Here is an 18,952-nt window from a genome sequence, read left to right on the forward strand (position 1 = left end):
AGGGCGGATCTAGATTTGCCTATCCTCTTACTTCATTTGACTCTGAGCAGAGCTGCCAACCCAATATCATCTCTGTCACAAAGACCACCTTCTTCTACCTCCTTAACATTGCATGTCTCCGCCCCTGCCTCAGCCCATTTGCTGCTGAAACCCTCATCCATGCCTTTGTTACCTCCAGACTTGACTATTCCAATGCTCTCCTGGCTGGCTTCCCATCCAACACCCTCCACCCAAATCTCTGCTACTTGTATCCTATCCTGCTCACCCATCTCCCCCATGCTCGCTGCCCTATGTTGGCTCCTGGTCCCCGAACGCCTCCGATTTAAAATTGTTCAAGTCCCTCTATGGACTTGCCCGCTCCCTATCTTTGTAACCAGCTCCCGCCCGCCCTGCAACTCTCCAAGAACTCAGCATTCCTCCAACTCTGGCCTCTTGTGCATCCCCTACTTCCTTCGCCCCACGTTGGCGGCCGTACCATCAGCCATCTAGGCCCTAAGCTCTGAAATTCCCTCCCTAAACCCCTCTGCCTCTCCACCTCTCTCGCCTTTCAAACCTACCTTTTTGACCAAGCTTTTAGCGACCCCCTTGTAATATCACCTTTGGCTTGGTATCAATTTTTGTCTGATTATGCATCTGCCATAGGCATGTTTTTCTACGTCAATGCAAGTTGTTCATATAATGGAAGATATATTGTGCAACGGTTTTCTTAAAAAAAAAACTTTCAAAATCAAGATAGTGTGGTGTGAAAATCAGGACTTGGAAGGTAGGGTAGAATTGTAGCAATTGCAAAGTATGGAAATTTGTCTTATGCCTTTTCAGCCTATCCACTTTTGATCAAATAGCATGTGGTTGCATTCATTTTAGACCAAATTTATTTTTTAAACGTGGATTCTCAAAAGTAACATGGCTGTTGTATCTAAATATAAAATTGGATTAAATGCATTCAATGTTTGAGTTAAGTACAAATTAAGAAAGTTGTGCAAAACTTGCTTGATTTTCTCTGAAATGGTTCATCTCTGAGTAATCTTACTTCTTGAAGCAAAATCAGAAACTGTAACTGGCATTGATCTACAGCTCATGAATGTGTGAAAATATTGTTTACTCTGCAGAAAACCCTGTATGATACAGTCATAGTAACGCTTTTGCTGAGTGTTTATTTCTAGTTTGGTATTGTACTGATGTCTACATGAATAGCTCAACTTTGCTAAATAATTTTAACCTCCTGTCTGAGGGTAGACAAGCATGTTATGTTGCTGTTGTTTGTCGCTGAGAGCCTAAGAGTTAATCAGTCATAGCACTGTTATCTACCTGCCTGGGGAAGTGTGTCAGCTGTTTGCATTGCTCCTGAAGTGTTGATTTTGGAAACTCCCTATCTTTTGAGAAAATTTCAGGTGTAAATTAACAGGGAATATTCCATTACTTATTTATACTTATACATTTCTTCTAAATGGAAACCTGAAGGAGCTATTTACATTTGATCTGTGTAGAAGCAACTCTAATTAGCTACATTATTGTTAATGTCAGAACAGAGGTGCTTCAGAGAAAAAAAATGTTGTACTGAACTCATCACAGAAAGATAATAAATCTGAAAGTCAAGTAAGCAAGCTCATTTGGAGCATTCTAGCCCCAATTCTTTATAATGTAAGCTGTCCTCTAAAAGTTGTTTCCTTTTAGCCATTATAGAGAGTCATTTATAGTATGCTACTGCTATGATTTCTTCCCTACTGTTTAAACCTATATTTTTCATACTTTGACTGCCTCATCATTAAGATGACCATTGTTACAGTCACCTGGTTATGGCCAAAAAAGTCTGCACTGCATTATTTCATCATACCCGTTCAAAGAAACGCAACAAATAAGATGTTGGAACTTTAGATTTATTTTATATGAATTCAAATTAAAAAATATAGATGTTCTTTCTAACCAATTACTGTACATTTCCATTTCTGGAGAAATTTAAAAAGAAGTCCCACAGTAAAAGCTATGCCTTGGTTCTAAAGTGTGTGTGGCTTTAGATCGCTCTCTGGTACCTCTGACGAACCAGTTACATTAATAATGAACATTGGTTATTTTATATCTAAAGAATCTTACAACACCAGGTTATAGTCCAACAAATTTATTTGAAAATCAATTTTCAAATAAATTTGTTGGACTATAACCTGGTGTTGTAAGATTCTTTACATTTGCCAACCCCAGTCCATCACCGGCATCTCCACATTATTTTATATCAATCACCTGCTCTTTACTGCATTAAATGGGAAAACTAAAGAATACATTTAAGTGAATAGTTACATGACTGAAACAGGAAGTGTTCCCTCTTCCTCCCCTGCAGTGTGTGGTTTCCCTGTCACAGCTACATAGGACATTAGTTTTCAATCCTATACTCAGTTTGGAAACAGGATTGGAGAACCATTAACCACACCCTATTGACAATAGTGATAATCGGTGCTCCAGATTTCAAGTACAGCAGGTCACATACTGGCACAGAAACTTTATCCTGCGCTTGCTTAATAAAAAAAAACACCTGCTTATGAGGTCTCAAATATGTAATTGGTCTCAAAGTACATTCGGTAACAAAAACAGCCGCAGAGGTTTTAAACTGTCGATTCTGACTTGAACACTTTGGATTTTAGCGTCCTCAGGTTATTGGTGAGGAAGCTTGCTGTTGGCAAGGTCTCGGAGAAGTCCGAGTCAAGCCTCAGTGCCCTGGACTTCCTCTTTATGGAATTCTGAAAGGTTTCCGAAGTGAAGTAATAAACGATGGGGTCAAAGCAGCAGTTGGAGACAGCAAAGCACAGGGTGATGGGGTACATTGCTTTGACTACAGTCACCACAGAGCAGTTCCTCAACGATCCAGTCCTCACCAGCGAATACATCACCAGTGTTATGTTGTACGGCACAAAGCAGCAGATAAAAATGAGGAAATGTACAACAATCATTCGGAGAACCTTTTGCTTGTCGTACTTGTTGCGGGACAGGGTGACGGGCTGCCTTAAAGTCTTCAGCACCATTGAAAAGCAGAACAGGTTCAGGAGCAGAGGGATAAAAAAGCCAACTATCTCAATGAATATGACAATCTTTGACAGGAAGTTCTTCCAGATGTCGTTGGAGAAGTTTTCAAAGCAGGTTTTAGTCTGATTGATTGTGCCGTTGGTGGTGGTTCGAAGGAAGGTTGCCGGCACACTTCCGGTGAGCACAGTCAGCCACACGACGATGCACACAATGATAGCATTTCTTTTCGTCCTCAGCATTCTTGACCCAAAAGGGTGAACGATAGCCAGGAAACGATCCGCGCTGATGCAGGTCAGGAAGAGTATACTCCCGTACATGTTAGTGAGAAACAGCGTCCCCGAAACCTTGCACAGCAAATCCCCAAAGGGCCAGTCTCTGGTCACATAGTAGAAAATGCGGAACGGCAGCGTGAAGACAAACAGCAGGTCTGACACGGCCAGGTTGGTCATATACGTTATTGTTTCATTTCGTAATTTTAAGGAACACCTCAAAACGTACAGGGCGACACAGTTTGACAAGAGGCCGACGATAAAGACCATGCTGTACACGATGCTGTACAGTGTGTACTTAAAGGAATCGTCAGGGTTACAAATAGTGTTGTTCGAGACTGCCATGTTGAGCACTGCTCCCGGTAAAGTTGTGTTCCCCTTCGGATCACGATGAAGATTTTGCCCCTTGGTTGGGTTTACGGTTGAGTTACGTGGGCGAATACATCCTTGAAAAAGATGCTGTGAAATAGCTTCTTTTGCTGGATCTTTAAAGCGAGCATTCGTTTATTGTGGGGAGTAACTCGGTTATCCATTCAGTATTGGGTTTTTTTGAGACGCTTTCTTGAGAATCAGACTTCTGTGGAACACAGATAAATCCAGGCCTTCCAAGTTGCTCAATAAGTACGTTAACTTCGTTGCCCAGTATCTTGTAAGATTATTAAACTAAAGCTGGTGAGAATCATATTTCAGTTCCCTCAGACTTCTTTAGTAATTCGTTTGAAGTAATCACACACCTCTGCTGGCTGTTGAACAGGCTTTTCAACTCCCCACAGTGTCCGCACGGCATAACTGATTTCAGATAATGTCCCAACCTTGTGAAAATCGTTCTTCGCTGCTGTTCCTCCCAGGTGCAAATGTCATTGGGTGAACAAAAAGCATTAAGCATGCAAGTAGAATGATGTCATAGGAAGATGGTCGGAATTGGACAAAGAAGAATGGGCTCAACCCATTTTGTTTGCTGTGCTTGGTAGATTGCATACCAAATACCTCAGCTCAGTAAATACTTAACAGCACAGGATTCCTGATCTGTTAACCATTTCACAACTGAATAATCTTTTCTACCAAGAAGTGAGATTTGAAATGATCACCTCAATTAGAAGGGTATAAACAACTTACATTCATACAGCAGCTTTAATGTAATAATGCATCCTGAATCTAGAGCTGCCTTTTTAATTGAAAGTCTTTGTGACCCATTACTTTTGAAGGACATACATGCACACTCTCTTATGCACGTACTCACACTCACACTTCCACTCACACTTTATAATTAAATTTTGCTAATGTTTTGGACTTTAAGCCACAGTAAGCATTAAAAAATGTTTAATTTGGATTAGGCTGGAACCCTTGAATAGCCTTATCCTGTTTCATGTTTTCCTGTTTTGTTGAGAAATACATAGTTATTCTGCACAATTTGAGTTTCCCTTTCCTCTCATTGTTTCAATATACATAGATATTTGTCTTTTGTGAGGCATAATATATTATCAAATGCAAAATGTCAGATCTCAAACATATCACACGTGCATATACATGCCATGTTTGCACCTGATTCTTCAAATTTCATACTGATAAAACAGCATCACATCACAACTGAACAGGTGGGGGACCTACCAATGAACAAGCAGCAAGGTGTCATGAAAACTATCAATCAAGAACCAGCAGTCAGCAAGCAGCTACCAATAAAACAACTAGGAAGAAGGAGGAGGAGAACCAATGAAATCATTCAAATATCTTTCACTACTATAATACTTAGATCTTAAGCTGAGTACTTAGTACTAAACATATGGTTTCGAAGACAAACATAACCAAAGTTACATAATTAAGACAGAATCAACAGCAGCAACTTGCATTTACAGTAAGTCGTAAAATGTCCCATGTCTCTTCACAGGAGTGTTATCAGACAAAATTTGACACCAAGCCACATATTAGGACAGGTGACCAAAAGCTTGGTCAAAGAGGTAGGTTTTAAGGAGTGACTTAAAGTAGGAGAGAGAGGTAGAGATGCAGAGAGGTTAGGGAGGGAATTCCAGAGTTTAGGGTCTAGGCAGCTGAAGATACGGCTACCAATGGTGGATTAAAGGAAATTGGGTATGCGCAAGAGGCCAGAATTGGAGGAGTGCAGAGATCTTGGAGGTTTTTAGGGCTGCAGGAGGTTACAGAAATAGGGAGGGGCGAGGTCATGGAGGGATTTGAACACAAGGATGAGAATTCTAAAATCAAGGCATTGCCGGCCTTACAGAGGGTGGTAGGTGGGAGGCCGGCCAGGAGAGCATTGGAATAGTCTAGACTGGAGATAACAAAGGTGCCATTAATCATTAAAAGTTTCAATACAGTTGACATTACTGTGTTAGAAATCTGCCTAACATTATTTCCAATGCTGGCTTCCTGCTCTTTCAGGTGCCTAGGACTTAAGTTCTGCTTCTTCCCACAGCTGTCACTTTACATGGGCCTTTTTTGAATGAAGAGACTCGACCAATTAGCAGACAACAACTCCTAGAATGCAGCAGTCATTTTTGCAGCTCTCCGTGGATTACAGGATCCATATTGTTGCTTAAGGGTGCCTCCTTTCAGTCTGATGAACACCAGTACATTTTGGAGTGGGGGATTGATAACATCAGGAATATTTTATGATTGACAACAGGACTGGCCATTCACATAGTGTGCTACTTGTAAGTCCTGCCCCCCTGACTTTGCCACTCCGAGATGCCAGATAATAGAATATCACACACACATAACTTATTCCTCGTGCCTCGCTCCATCCCCTCCCTAGCTCCCACTTCATCCAAATACTCTACTGCCTTCACCGTATGTTGCATTCCTCACTCAATTGCTCAGCTGTTCGCCCCAGTTCAGTTCCTCTTGCGGCTACTCCACTCCCCAACCCATGTCCTGGACTACCCATGACTAACTGCACAGGATATCAGTTTGTTCTTTTAAAACAAGTTAAACACTTCTAAATTCCCTTCTGCAAAGTCCCTGTATACTGCTAAATCAGGTTGTCTATTTCTTGTTTTGCATATTGTGTAACTTGTGATGTCCATTTTTAAATTTTGCATCCCTAGTCATCAATGGAAAAATCACAGGGGCACTATCATTTTAAAATGTTCTGCCACATGACCTTTCCCTAAAGAGAATGATGAGTCCCTACCAAGGCAGGTTTCCTCATCCCACACACCATTCATCGGATGAAACGGAAGAGGTAGGAAGGGGAAGAAGTCTGACTTGTCACCAAGACTCTCCTAATCCAGTCCTATAAATGACTGTATGAATTTCTGTTTACTCATTTCCTATGGGGACCAGTTCACAATATCCTGAATTCTACATACACTTTTTTTTTACACTAACAGTGTAAAATTGCAACATTTCACTCTTCCAAAACACCAACTGCATGGCATGATAAACCTGTGCCCAGCCCATTTTGTGTGGAAAATTTTCCTATAGCTCATCTGTAGATGGCTAACAGCGCTGCAACATCAACCCTATTTCCATATGTGTGCTATCACAACATAATGGCATTGCAGCTTTAAGCTACATTAGTACTAAAAAGAAATTTCAGTTTAGAAACTCAAATCAAACACTTCAAACTTGAAGCTGTCTGTAACTTGCACCATTTACTGTTGGATATCCTTTATGTATCACACTACATTCTGGGCTCTGTGAAACTGTAGTCGTTAGTCACTTTTGTTCAGTAATATCTGTACTTTCTATGTTCAGGTTTTCTGAGTAGTGTTTTGCCATAATTATTGCTTTGCAGAATGTCTTGACCAACATTCCTCCCTCAACACCACCACCTAAACAGATCAACTGGGCATTTAGATTCTTGCAGTTTGTGGGAGCTTGCGGGGCCCAAAATAGTGGCTATGTTTACCTACAAAAACAACAGTAACTACAGTTCAAAAGTAAATCATTGGCTGTGAAGGGCTTTGGGGTGTCATGAGAATGTGAAAGGTACCAGATAAAGTTATTTTCGTTAAATCTGTTGCAGGTACAAAATTGAAAAGAATACTGCAGACTTAAATATAGGAAGCTACTCTGGAATCCATTTTTGTGTAAAGTGTGTTGGGATTGCCACCTTTTTTCTTTTTGTTAATTAGAAAATGGAGCTTTAAGCTTCCCTGTGACATTATCCAGTGTTGACATTGCATCATATAATGTGTATGTAAAACTGGCCTGGTTTGGGCTGTTGACCACATTTGTCTTATCTGCAGTGTGTGTTTATAAACATGTTGCTACTGAAACAGTGTAAGTAATCCAACATATGGTGAGAAAATTCCAAACACTCAGCAATACAACCTGTGTTCTTTAACCTCTACTCAGGATTGTGGGAGTGAAAGTGTTAAAGGATGGGCATAAACTGCCTGTCAGAAGGAGTTTGCAGATTAAATAGATAATTAACTTTCAAGATGATGGAAACGATGAAAGCAGGAGTACATTAGAAACAGTTGTAGAGCAGTTATATGATCACACATTTAAACTATGCCCTAACTTCATGCTAAAGTTCATGGCTGTCTCATTTATGTCATCATCCATGATACTTTCTGCTGAGGTAGGTCTGAAGAAGAGATACTGGGCTCTAAATTGGGTCACATAGTGCCTGTTTTGTAGGCGCTACGCGGACTCCTAAGGACCTAAAATGGCATCCGGAATGTACGTGCGCACTTCTGGTGTGACGTGTGCTGGACGCCATTTTGGTAAAGGCGTTCCTGCACCCACAGATAACGAACGCCGGTAGCATGTAAGGTAGGGAGAATATGCGGTAGATCAGTGTGTAACACTGATTTAAGGGGACAGATGCAATTTTGGAGCTCCACGCTCCAGCCAACGCACTGTCTTAACCTCGCAGAGCTGAACAGGTCTTAAACAGCATGGAGGATCCCCCACCAGCGCTATTTGATGGGATCATGCCGGAGTTACAGGTTAGTTGCTGGATTATTGCTTCTGGCTGCTGATGCATTTGTACCTGTTTTTGGAGGTCTCCTATACTTGAATACTAGGACTAGGGGACATAGCCTAAAAATTAGAGCCAGGACTTGCAGGAGTGAAGTTAGGAAATGCTTCCGCACACAAAGGGTGGTAAAAGTTTGGAACACTATTCCGCAAACGCAGTCGATGCTAACTCAATTGTTAATTTTAAATCTGAGATTGATAGATTTTTATTAGCCCCATATCCCTTAATACCTTTGGTTAAGGCAGGTATATGGAGTTAGGTCACAGATCAACCATGATCCCATTGAATGGCAGACCAGGCTCGAGGGGCTAAATGGCCTACTCCTGTTCCTATCTTCCTACATTCTTATGATAAAGTTTCAATACTCTACAGGCTAGCTGACAGGCAACAGCAAGGGCACTGGCGGAGTGGCAGGGCTGGGACAGGAATGCTGTCATCCTAAGATAGGACAGCAGGTTCATGTTCCATGAAGTCACTGCCACTTGCTGCCTCCTGTTATGCGCCACCTTCTCCTGTAAGAAAGTTGGGATGTGTGTCGGTAAGTGTCCTGCAACATGATTGGGTGATGTGGCTTTCATGGTTGAATAGCTGCCAGTGTGTGAGATCTATGAGTTGTGGGTGTGCAGCTTGCTTCAGTGGTAATGTGTGAGGGTGAGAGGAAGCATCTGATCGGAAGATAGGTGGAAAAGCAAGTTGCGATGAGGACACAAAGTGTCTGCAAAGGGATATTGACAGGTTAAGTGAATGGGCAAAAATTTGGCAGATGGAATATAATGTGGGAAAATGTGAAGTCATCCACTTTGGGAGGAAAAATAAAAAAGCAAAATATTATTTGAATGGAGAAATACTACAAAATGCTGCGGTACAGAGGGATCTGGGTGTCCTCGTACATGAAACACGAAAAGTCAACATACAGGTGCAGCAGGTAATTCGGAAGGCAAACGGAATATTGGCCTTTATTTCTAGGGGGTGGAGTATAAAAGTAGAGAAGTCATGCTACAGCTGTACAGGGTGCTGGTGAGACCACACTTGGAGTACTGTGTACAGTTTTGGTGCCCTTTATTTAAGGAGGGACATACTTGCATTGGAGGCAGTTCAGAGAAGGTTCACTAGGTTGATTCCGGGTATGGAAGGGTTATCTTATGAGGAAAGATTGAACAGGTTGGGTCTATACTCATTGGAGTTTAGAAGAATTAGAGGAAACCTTATTGTAACATACAAGATTCTGAGGGGACTCGATAGGGTAGATGCTGAGAGGATGTTACCCCTCATGGGGGAATCTAAAACTAGGGGGCATAGTCTTAAAATAAAGGGTCGCCCGTTTAAGACTGAAATGAGGAGGAATTTCTTCTCCCAGAGGGTCGTGAATCTTTGGAATTCTTTACCCCAAAAAGCTGTGGAGGCTGAGTCATTGAATACATTCAAGGCTGAGTTAGACAAATTTTTGATCAGCAAGGGAGTCAAAGGATATGGGGAGAAGGCGGGAAAGTGGAGTTGAAGTAAAAATCAGATCAGCCATGATCTCATTGAATGGCGGAGCAGGCTCGAGGGGCCGAATGGCCTACTCCTGCTCCGATCTCTTATGGTCTTATGGAAGAGTTGAGTACTGATTAAAAGAGTTTGTTGGTAGGTGGGTGATGCGGGGTGTAGTGTGTGGAGCAGTAGATGCGGGTAGTGGTGCAGTTGGTAAGAGACGCCACTTGACAGTTGACCTCACTCACCTTGACCACTCGTGTCAAAGCATTGAATTTCTTCCTGCACTGCATCCATGTTCGTGGTGCGATTCGCCTCAATTTGACTTCATCCCCTACTGCCTCGGGAACATATATCTGGAGGGCCTCTTGCTGCCCCCACCCCCCATGGATATAGGCTGCCGCTCCTCCTGTCCACCTCTTGCACCAAAGCTTCTAGTGCATCAGCAGAGAACCTTGTTGCACGCTCTCGCAGGCCTGGTACAAACTCGGATCGGCAGATTGGTGGGGTCTGCCGTGCAGATTGGAGGGTGTGGGATTTAGTAATGCGCAACCTTTATTAAATGTTTTAAAATAACTCAACAGTTTGTAAACATAGGGACGGGATCTGCATCTGTGTTTTATGTGTACGATGTCTGATCTCCATTCAGACTCTGCGGATACTTGCCATATATGTTGCAAATATCAGTCCTGCAAACGTTGAACAACCAGTTGTTGCTCATTAGAAATTCCAGAGGTCCCATCATCACCATCCTGCACTATATTGCAGCACAGACTCACTTCCCAATTGACTTCCACTGCTTCCTGCAGCTGCACTGCCACTACCCTTTAAGACGTGCAGGCTGCCATTAAGTGGTGCCAGCCAGTAGCGATATCTGGGCTCCCTGCTCGTGAGCAGCCACTCAACAACACAGGTAGTGCTGGCTACATGCAGAAATCAGGTAAATCACCAGGCAGCACGAATGTTTCGTGCTGCCTGCATCTCAACAACCGGACGCGGGTTAATTGTGCATCGTGACCCCAGCACCCAGTTTTGGGGGTTATTCAATATAACCTCCACTGAGTTCATACCTTGACATCCTTTTAAATGGATAAATATGTTTTAAGTTCATGTACAAGGGTAGCTTCAATTTAATTTGATGCAATCTAAAAAGATTTTTTATCATGAGTCTACAATTCTGCCACCAGGATGAGAGTGTCAGATTTAGTGTAAATATAAGGAGTCATCACACTGATGCTGGTCTCCTGCATCTGAATGAAATGAGCCCCATTATGTAAAAGTACCTGAAGTAATAATGAATTAAGAAGATGTGAAAGGAGATTTTTAAAAAAATGTTTATTTAGTTCAGAAAAACTTTAAAGTTCAAGCTAACTACCTCTGAACATCTTCCATTACCTATCTCTTCTACAACATTCATGGATAACAGTGCTATCTGTAAGCATTTCCCTCAAGGCAGGTACTGGCTGTGCCTCAGGTCTGCTTACTGTGTAGATTGTATGTTATAAACAAAAGACTGGCACCAAAGGTCTTCAGTTCATGGTCGTTTAATTCCCAGCGTGTTTACCTAATGTCTATGTGAAACTGTAACTGAGGGGGATGTCATTTTCAAGTATAGGTTTGTTTTTTTTCTGTATTTAGCCGTGTGGTGTTTTATCAACTTGCTGAACAATTTGATGTCTGATAGAGAGCTGTGGTTAACATTCATAGTTACGCCTGTATGCCCTTTCACTTACGAATGTTACGGAAATGCTAGGGTTGACATTTCTGTCAGTGGCACTTATAGGTTCCATGTGATGAGCATGGTGTCACACTGAAGGTGTATGGTGGTTGTTACCCTCATGTGGTGTGGAACGAAAATGTGTTTTTTCAGCATGTTCTTTTGTAATTAAAGTTTTTTAATTTCTTAGCGCGGTTTAAGGCTCCTACAAATCAATCAGACCTTTGTATTGGTTGATGCTGGCACCCAGTTCCAATTTCAGAAAGACTTCTCATGAATTCCTCCCTTTGAATAACCGTCTTTGCAGGATCATGCAGCTTAAATAGTGTTGTACCATAGTCGGAGGCACAATTCCATCTTAATGCTGTATACTGATCCTGGGGTTGATGGTGGTAGCCATTTACATAGTATTGAATGCTAGATTCTTTTGAGACAGTTGCAATTAAAGCTTCTTGCATAATTTCTGTCAAGGCATTCTTCATTATCAGAAAACATTGCTAATAACCATGAGGTTGTCAATGCTTTAAAATCCTGGTCTGGAGACCAATGTACTGAATCACACTTCTACCCTTCAATTCCTTTTGATGTGTAGATTATATGCTGGGAAATTCTGCAAACTGCTCATGTTCAGCATGCACAGGTATGATTGAAAACCCTCTTAACTGTCATGAAGTAAAAATATCCATCCTTAGGCCTTAAAGTAAAATATTTAATGAAGGTATTAAAAGACACACTAGGCAAGTCAGTGGCTAACTTTCATTACTATTGTGAAATGTCATTTTTGAATTTTTTTTTCATTTTAAACCTTCTCTTTGATGCTAAAAAAACTTCTGTTGCAAAGAGGAAAAAAAAAGTGCACAAAATTTTTTGAAAAAGCATTTTGAGTGATTTTAATTGGTTTGTAAACCAACCATGATGGTGAAATTGATGTAGGAAAATGAAATGGGAAATGTGGACATAAGAATTTACAATAGGGAACATTGACGCAATCATGTGAGCAAAAAACGTGACAACAGGAAGTAATGTTTGTAGGCAGGAAATGGATGCAGAGAGGAGGCTTTTAATAAAATACTAGTTGATCTCCTGTAGCATTTCACACAGGGAGTTGGGACCAAGTCTAGTCTTCAGATGAAGCAGGATTAGAGGGTAGGGGAATAATTGGACTAGGGCATGCAGATGTTATATATTCACCACTTTAAAGTCATATATTCTGGCCTTTTTTTTATATAATACTTTAATAAATAGATTTTTATGAGGTAAATAGGGAAAGCTATTTCCACTAGTCCTTTGATAAGGTACCGTGTAGTAGGCTCATGACTAAGGTCAGAGCATGTAGATTCAGGGGATGAGTAGCAGACTGGATAGCAAGCTGACTACAGAACAGAAAACAGAAAGTAGGGGTTAAGGGTAGCTACTCAAGCTGGCAAACAGTGGGAAGTAGCGTTCCACAAGGATCCATGCTGGGACCACTGTTGTTCACAATTTACATAAACAATTTGGACATAGAATCGGAAGTACAATTTCAAAATTTGCGGAAAACACAAATTGGGGTTGAACTAGAGGGCATAGTCGCAGGATAAGGCCATTTAAGACTGAGATGAGGAGGAATTTCTTCACTCAGAGGGTTGTGAATCTTTGGAATCCTCTGGTCCAGAGGGCTGAGGATGCTGAGTCGTTGAGTATATTCAAGGTAGATTTTTGGACTCTAGGGGAATTGAGGGATATGGGGATCGGGCAGGAAAGTGGAGTTGAGGTTAGAAAATCAACCATGATTTTATTGAATGGCGGAGCAGGCTCGAGGGGCTGTATGACCTACTCCTGCTCCTACTTCTTATGTTCTTATGGGGGGTATAGTTAATACTGAGGAAGGCTGTGACAAAATATAAGAAGATATTAATAAACTTACAGAATGGACTTGTAATTGGCGAATGAATTTCAATATAGAAAAGTGTGAGATGTTACATTTTGGTAAGAAAAGTAACGAGACCACATACTGCTTGCATAATAAAAGTCTAAATAGGAGAGAGGAGCAAAGGGTACATGTATACAAATCACTAAAAGTAGCGATGCAGGTTAATAAGGCCAGAAAAAAAAGCAGAGCAGCACTAGGGTTCATTTCTAGAAGGATAGATTGAAAAGCAGAGAAGTTATGTTAAACTTGTAAAGAACCTTGGTTAGACCACACTTGGAGTACTGTGCACTGTTCTGGTCTCCATGTATAGAGGCACTGGAGAAAGTGCCAAAAAGATTCACAAAGAGGATACCAGAATTGAGAGGATATACATTTGAGGAAAGGCTGAACAGGATCTGAGGCTCTTTTCTGTAGAACAGAGAAGGCTGAGGAGTGATCTAATAGAGGTCTTTAAAATTATGAAGGGGTTTGATAGGGTTGATGTAGAGAAAATGTTTCCACTTGTGGGGGAGACCAAAATTAGGGGCCAAAAATATAACATAGTCACTGATAAATCCAATAGGGAATTCAGGAGAAACTTCTTTACTCAGAATGGTTAGAATGTAGAACTCGCTACCACAAGGAGTAATTGAGTCGAATAGCATTGTTGCATTTAAGGGGAAGCTAGATAAACACACGAGGGAGAAAGGAATAGAATGATATGCTGATAGGGTTAGATGAAGAGGAGAGGGAGGAGGCTTGTGTGGAGCATAAATGCCAGCGTAGATCAGTTGGGCTGAAGGGCCTGTTTCCTCCTACACCTTTAATGCTAAGCAAACAAGAAGCAATTGTTGAAAGTCCAGTATAATAAGAATGAATGTTCTAAGACTGATGCTTTACAGCGTGCTGTTTCATGTAGTTACTCATTCTGTACCTTCAGACAGATCTATTGTGGCTGTGGTTTAACACAGATGTATAGAAGAATGTGTAGCGAATTCTAGGAATTTTAACTGTTTGTGGTCGAGCAATGTGGAGATGTTTCTCTACATGATTTAAGTATCAGCCTGGATGTGCCATTGACCTAAAAGATGCATTTCTTATACTGAACAGGTTCCCTAACCTTCAGATACAATGTGTATGCACCTATTCTAAAACTGTTCCACCATTGACCCTCTCCAGGGAAGAATGTCTGATTTCATGTAAAGGTTGACACTCCTGTGGCCAGTGATTTAATATGAATGAAAATTGGGCTATGTTGTAGTATACTTTTAGTTGTTGACTGGTTTGTTATTTATGGTTGTGGCAGTGAGCAGGGTACTGACAGACATATAGGGCTTAAGATAGATTTTACTGCAGGAAGATTACATGCTTTGCAAAGAATGCCTGCAAATTCTCAGAAGCTTTTCTACAGATAACTACTTGAACTGGGTATTACTGTATTTTCACAAATATAGACTACAGCTTAAATGATATTTGTGTAACGGCTGGTGCTGCCTATGTCAGTGGTGTTTTTTTGGTGAACTCTTCTGTCCCTTGGTAGCTTGCTGTGGGTTGCCATTATCAAGGTCTGCTGTTGTCCTAGAACTAATCTGGATCCAGCTTAACTCAGTTAGGACCATGGATCCATCCTACCCAAATCTGACCAGGCAAATATTCAGGGATGGGCAATTGATTGGAGCAGCAGCTAGTCAAACATTCTCTTTATCAATGTAATGGCAATTGATCCTTTTACTACCGAATGGGAAATTTGTTTCTTTGACAGTTACTCCAATCAATCAGTAATTGCAATAACTTACAAACCCACAAACTGCTCAGCCAATCATGAGCAAAAGATGGCAACCCTACTGATGCACAAGTGCTGTCAAATTCAAGCATGCGAAAGCTGGAGTTATAAATAATGTGCGCCTAAAGGTAGTTGTACCTAAACTTCAATCTATGCAGTTGTGTGATCTCCCTGTCTTTTCAAATGCTGTGAATGAAAGGTTTCAGTTTGTAGTTGTAAAAATAGGCTAGCTGTCTGCATTTTATTAACCAGTTTTCACTGAAATTCCAGATAAAGTTCAGACTTTGGATGAAAACCTTGGTTGAAGACATTTTAATTTCCCAAAAGTTACCTTTTAAAGCACTGGATGCACCACAACAGGGCTACGAATGTTGTATGAGATTTTATAGCTTTAGTATATATGTTTATCACATGAGACACACAAGTCAAAAGCAATTAAACCTTATTTTGTGAGTCTTGTATTCAAATACTGCAATACTAAGCATAACTACTAAAACTATTACTAATATCATTGCAATGGTTATTTATTTAATTTTGTAACGTATAATATAATTCTATGGCATTGCTCAAAGAAGAACAAGAAGTTCTTCCGGTTTCCAGGACCATTTTTCCCTCTACCAACACCACCAAGAGGAGATTAACGCATCATTCATCTCACTGCTGCTTGTGGAATCTTGCTGTGATCTTTTAATTTCTTTCCAGTTCATCCATCTCCTTGATTCTGTTGGGCCTCCTGCTTTTGAGAGGGTGAGTTGTTTGCTTGGTGTCTTCTCTGCATCAGAAGTCCATGCAACAAGGCCCTGCCATTTTATTCCCCCCTGGACACCTTAGCTCAGATCACCAACTAAGCAGAATGAAGGGAACAAAGGAACCTTTGTCTTCTCACTGCCAACTACTTGTCACTGCAGGGTTACTGATTTTTATTTTCCCTGGGTCATGCTAAGTTCCTGTCCTGAGGCCTCTTAAATTAACTGCACGGAGGTGCATGAAGGAGAGCAAGAATACCTCGCCTTTCAATTTCCCCCCCCCCTCTACATGAACAAATCCATGCCCTGCTACTCTGTGGCACTACCTGTTAGATCATCAACACCCTGTGCCATTGGTAGCACCTATTTCAGAAAGCGTTGGTAAGGTCAGAGTCCAGATTTTATATGAGCTTGAATTGACTAAAACTGCTTGAAGATATAAACTGGTCTACAAACAGGCTATGTCAGCTTGAAACATGTTTCAAAGGCCTGGTGTAGCTTGAGGTACAGATTTTGTCACCTCAAGCCTTCTGCGTTGCTCTTTGTAACACATTCTAACTTGAGTGTTATGCTGAATTTGTTATTATGATAAGTTACACTGTAAACTAATGCTGTTATAGTAAAAAGGGCTTCATTAAGTTCTACACAGAATGCTCACCATATCAGATTTCCTAATCTGAGAACATTTGCTTGCATGGATGCATGTAACATTGATTCACTGTACTTGATGCATGGAGCCTATGTTCCAGATGCTCACCAGCACAGTCACTGGTTTTATTACAATTTCCAAGCCACTTAAAAAAAAACTTATCAGGAGTTCCAGCCCTGATTGTTACCCAGTGACTCTAGGGAGATGTTGAATACAAGATCCAACAACTTGCAAGTCTGTGCTTGAATTTAAGGAACAGCCATTTGGGTGTCAGTAATGGTGGCCATGAAACTGCTGGATTGTCGTAAAAACCCATCTGGTTCACAAATGTCCGTTAGGGAAGGAAACCTGACATTTTTACCTGGTCTGGCCTATATGTGACTCCAGACCCACAGCAATGTGGTTGATTCTTAATTGCCCTCTGAAATGGCCGAGCAAACCACTCAGTTGTGAAATCTCGCTAAAAAAAGTCGTCATAAGAATAAAACCGGACTGACCACCCAGCATCGGACCACTAGACATCGGACACGACAAAGGCAAACCAAACCCAGTCGACCCTGCAAAGTCCTCCTCACGAATATCTGGGGACTTGTGCCAAAATTGGGAGAGCTGTCCTACAGACTAGTCAAGCAACAGCCTGACATAGCCATACTCACAGAATCATACCCTTTCAGCCAGCGTCCCAGACTCTTCCATCACCATCCTGGGTATGTCGTGTCCCACTGGCAGGACAGACCGACCAGAGGTGGCGGTACAGTGATATTCAGTCAGGAGGGAGTGACCCTGGGAGACCTCAACAATGCCTCCGTACCCCATGAAATTTCATGGCATCAGGTCAAACATGGGCAAGGAAACCTCCTGCTGATTACCTCCTACTATCCTCCCACAGCTGATGAATCGGTCCTCCTCCATGTTGAGCACCACTTGGAGGAAGCACTAAGGGTAGCAAGGGCACAGAATGTACTCTGGGTGGGGGACTTCAATGTCCAACACCGAGAGTGGCTCGGTAGCACAACTACTGACCGAGCTGGCTGAGTCCTGAAGGACATAGCTGCTAGACTGGGCCTGCGGCAGGTGGTGAGCGAACCAACACGAGAGAAAAACCTACTTAACCTCGTCCTCACCAATCTACCTGTCGCAGATGCATCTGTCCATGACAATATTAGTAGCAGTGAGCATCGCACAGTCCTTGTGGAGACGAAGTCCCGTCTTCGCACTGAGGACACCATTCAACGTGTTGTGTGGCACTATCACTGTGCTAAATGGGATAGATTCAGAACAGATCTAGCAGCTCAAAACTGGGCATCCATGAGGTGCTGTGGGCCATCAGCAGCAGCAGAATTGTATACCAGCACAATCTGTAACCTCATGGCCCGGCATATTCCTCACTCTACCATTACCAACAAGCCAGGGGATCAACCCTGGTTCAATGAGTGTGGAAGAGCATGCCAGGAGCAGCATCAGGCGTACCTAAAAATGAGGTGCCAACCTGGTGAAGCTACAACTCAAGACTACATGCATGCGATAGAGCGGAAGCAACATGCTATAGAATGGTGGTGGACAATTAAACAACTAACAGGAGGAGGAGGCGGCTCTGTAAACATCCCCATCCTCAATGATGGTGGAGTCCAGCACGTGAGTGCAAAAGACAAGGCTGAAGCGTTTGCAACCACCTTCAGTCAGAAGTGCCGAGTGGATGATCCATCTCTGCCTCCTCCCGATGTCCCCACCATCACAGAAGCCAGTCTTCAGCCAATTTGATTCACTCCATGTGATATCAAGAAATGGCTGAGTGCACAGGATACAGCAAAGGCTATGGGCCCCGACAACATCCCAGCTGTAGTGCTGAAGACTTGTGCTCCAGAACTAGCTGCGCCTCTAGCCAAGCTGATCCAGTACAGCTACAACACTGGCATCTACCCGACAATGTGGAAAATTGCCCAGGTATGCCCTGTCCACAAAAAGCAGGACAAATCCAATCCAGCCAATTACCGCCTCATCAGCAAAGTGATGGAAGGCGTCGTCAACAGATTCACCAATAACCTGCTCACCGATGCTCAGTTTGCGTTCCGCCAGGACCACTTGGCTCCAGACCTCATTACAGCCTTGGTCCAAACATGGACAAAAGAGCTGAATTCCAGAGGTGAGGTGAGAGTGACTGCCCTTGACGTCAAGGCAGCATTTGGCCGAGTGTGGCAGCAAGGAGCCTTAGTAAAATTGAAGTCAATGGGAATCGGGGGGAAAACTCTCCAGTGGCTGGAGTCATACCTAGCACAAAGGAAGATGATAGTGGTTGTTGGGGGCCAATCATCTCAGCCCCAGGACATTGCTGCAGGAGTTTCTCAGGTTCTTCATCTGCTTCATCAATGACCTTCCCTCCAACACAAGGTCAGAAATGGGGATGTTCGCTGATGATTGCACAGTGTTCAGTTCCATTCGCAACCCCTCAGATGATGAAGCAGTCCGT

General features: G+C 42.2%; 2 protein-coding genes across 6 annotated transcripts in view; one reads left to right on the forward strand and one right to left on the reverse strand.

The window, feature by feature from the left end:
- rb1 (retinoblastoma 1) overlaps window positions 1-18,952 on the forward strand; it is a 207,374-nt gene that overhangs the window by 120,270 nt on the left and 68,152 nt on the right. The window lies entirely within an intron of this gene.
- LOC137327116 (lysophosphatidic acid receptor 6-like) lies at window positions 1,862-4,157 on the reverse strand. Its single transcript, XM_067992583.1, has one exon. The coding sequence runs from the start codon at window positions 3,624-3,626 to the stop codon at window positions 2,595-2,597; it is 1,032 nt and encodes a 343-aa protein (XP_067848684.1). The 5' UTR covers window positions 3,627-4,157; the 3' UTR covers window positions 1,862-2,594.

Source organism: Heptranchias perlo, chromosome 11 (assembly GCF_035084215.1).
Source record: "Heptranchias perlo isolate sHepPer1 chromosome 11, sHepPer1.hap1, whole genome shotgun sequence".
NCBI classification, from domain to species: domain Eukaryota; kingdom Metazoa; phylum Chordata; class Chondrichthyes; order Hexanchiformes; family Hexanchidae; genus Heptranchias; species Heptranchias perlo.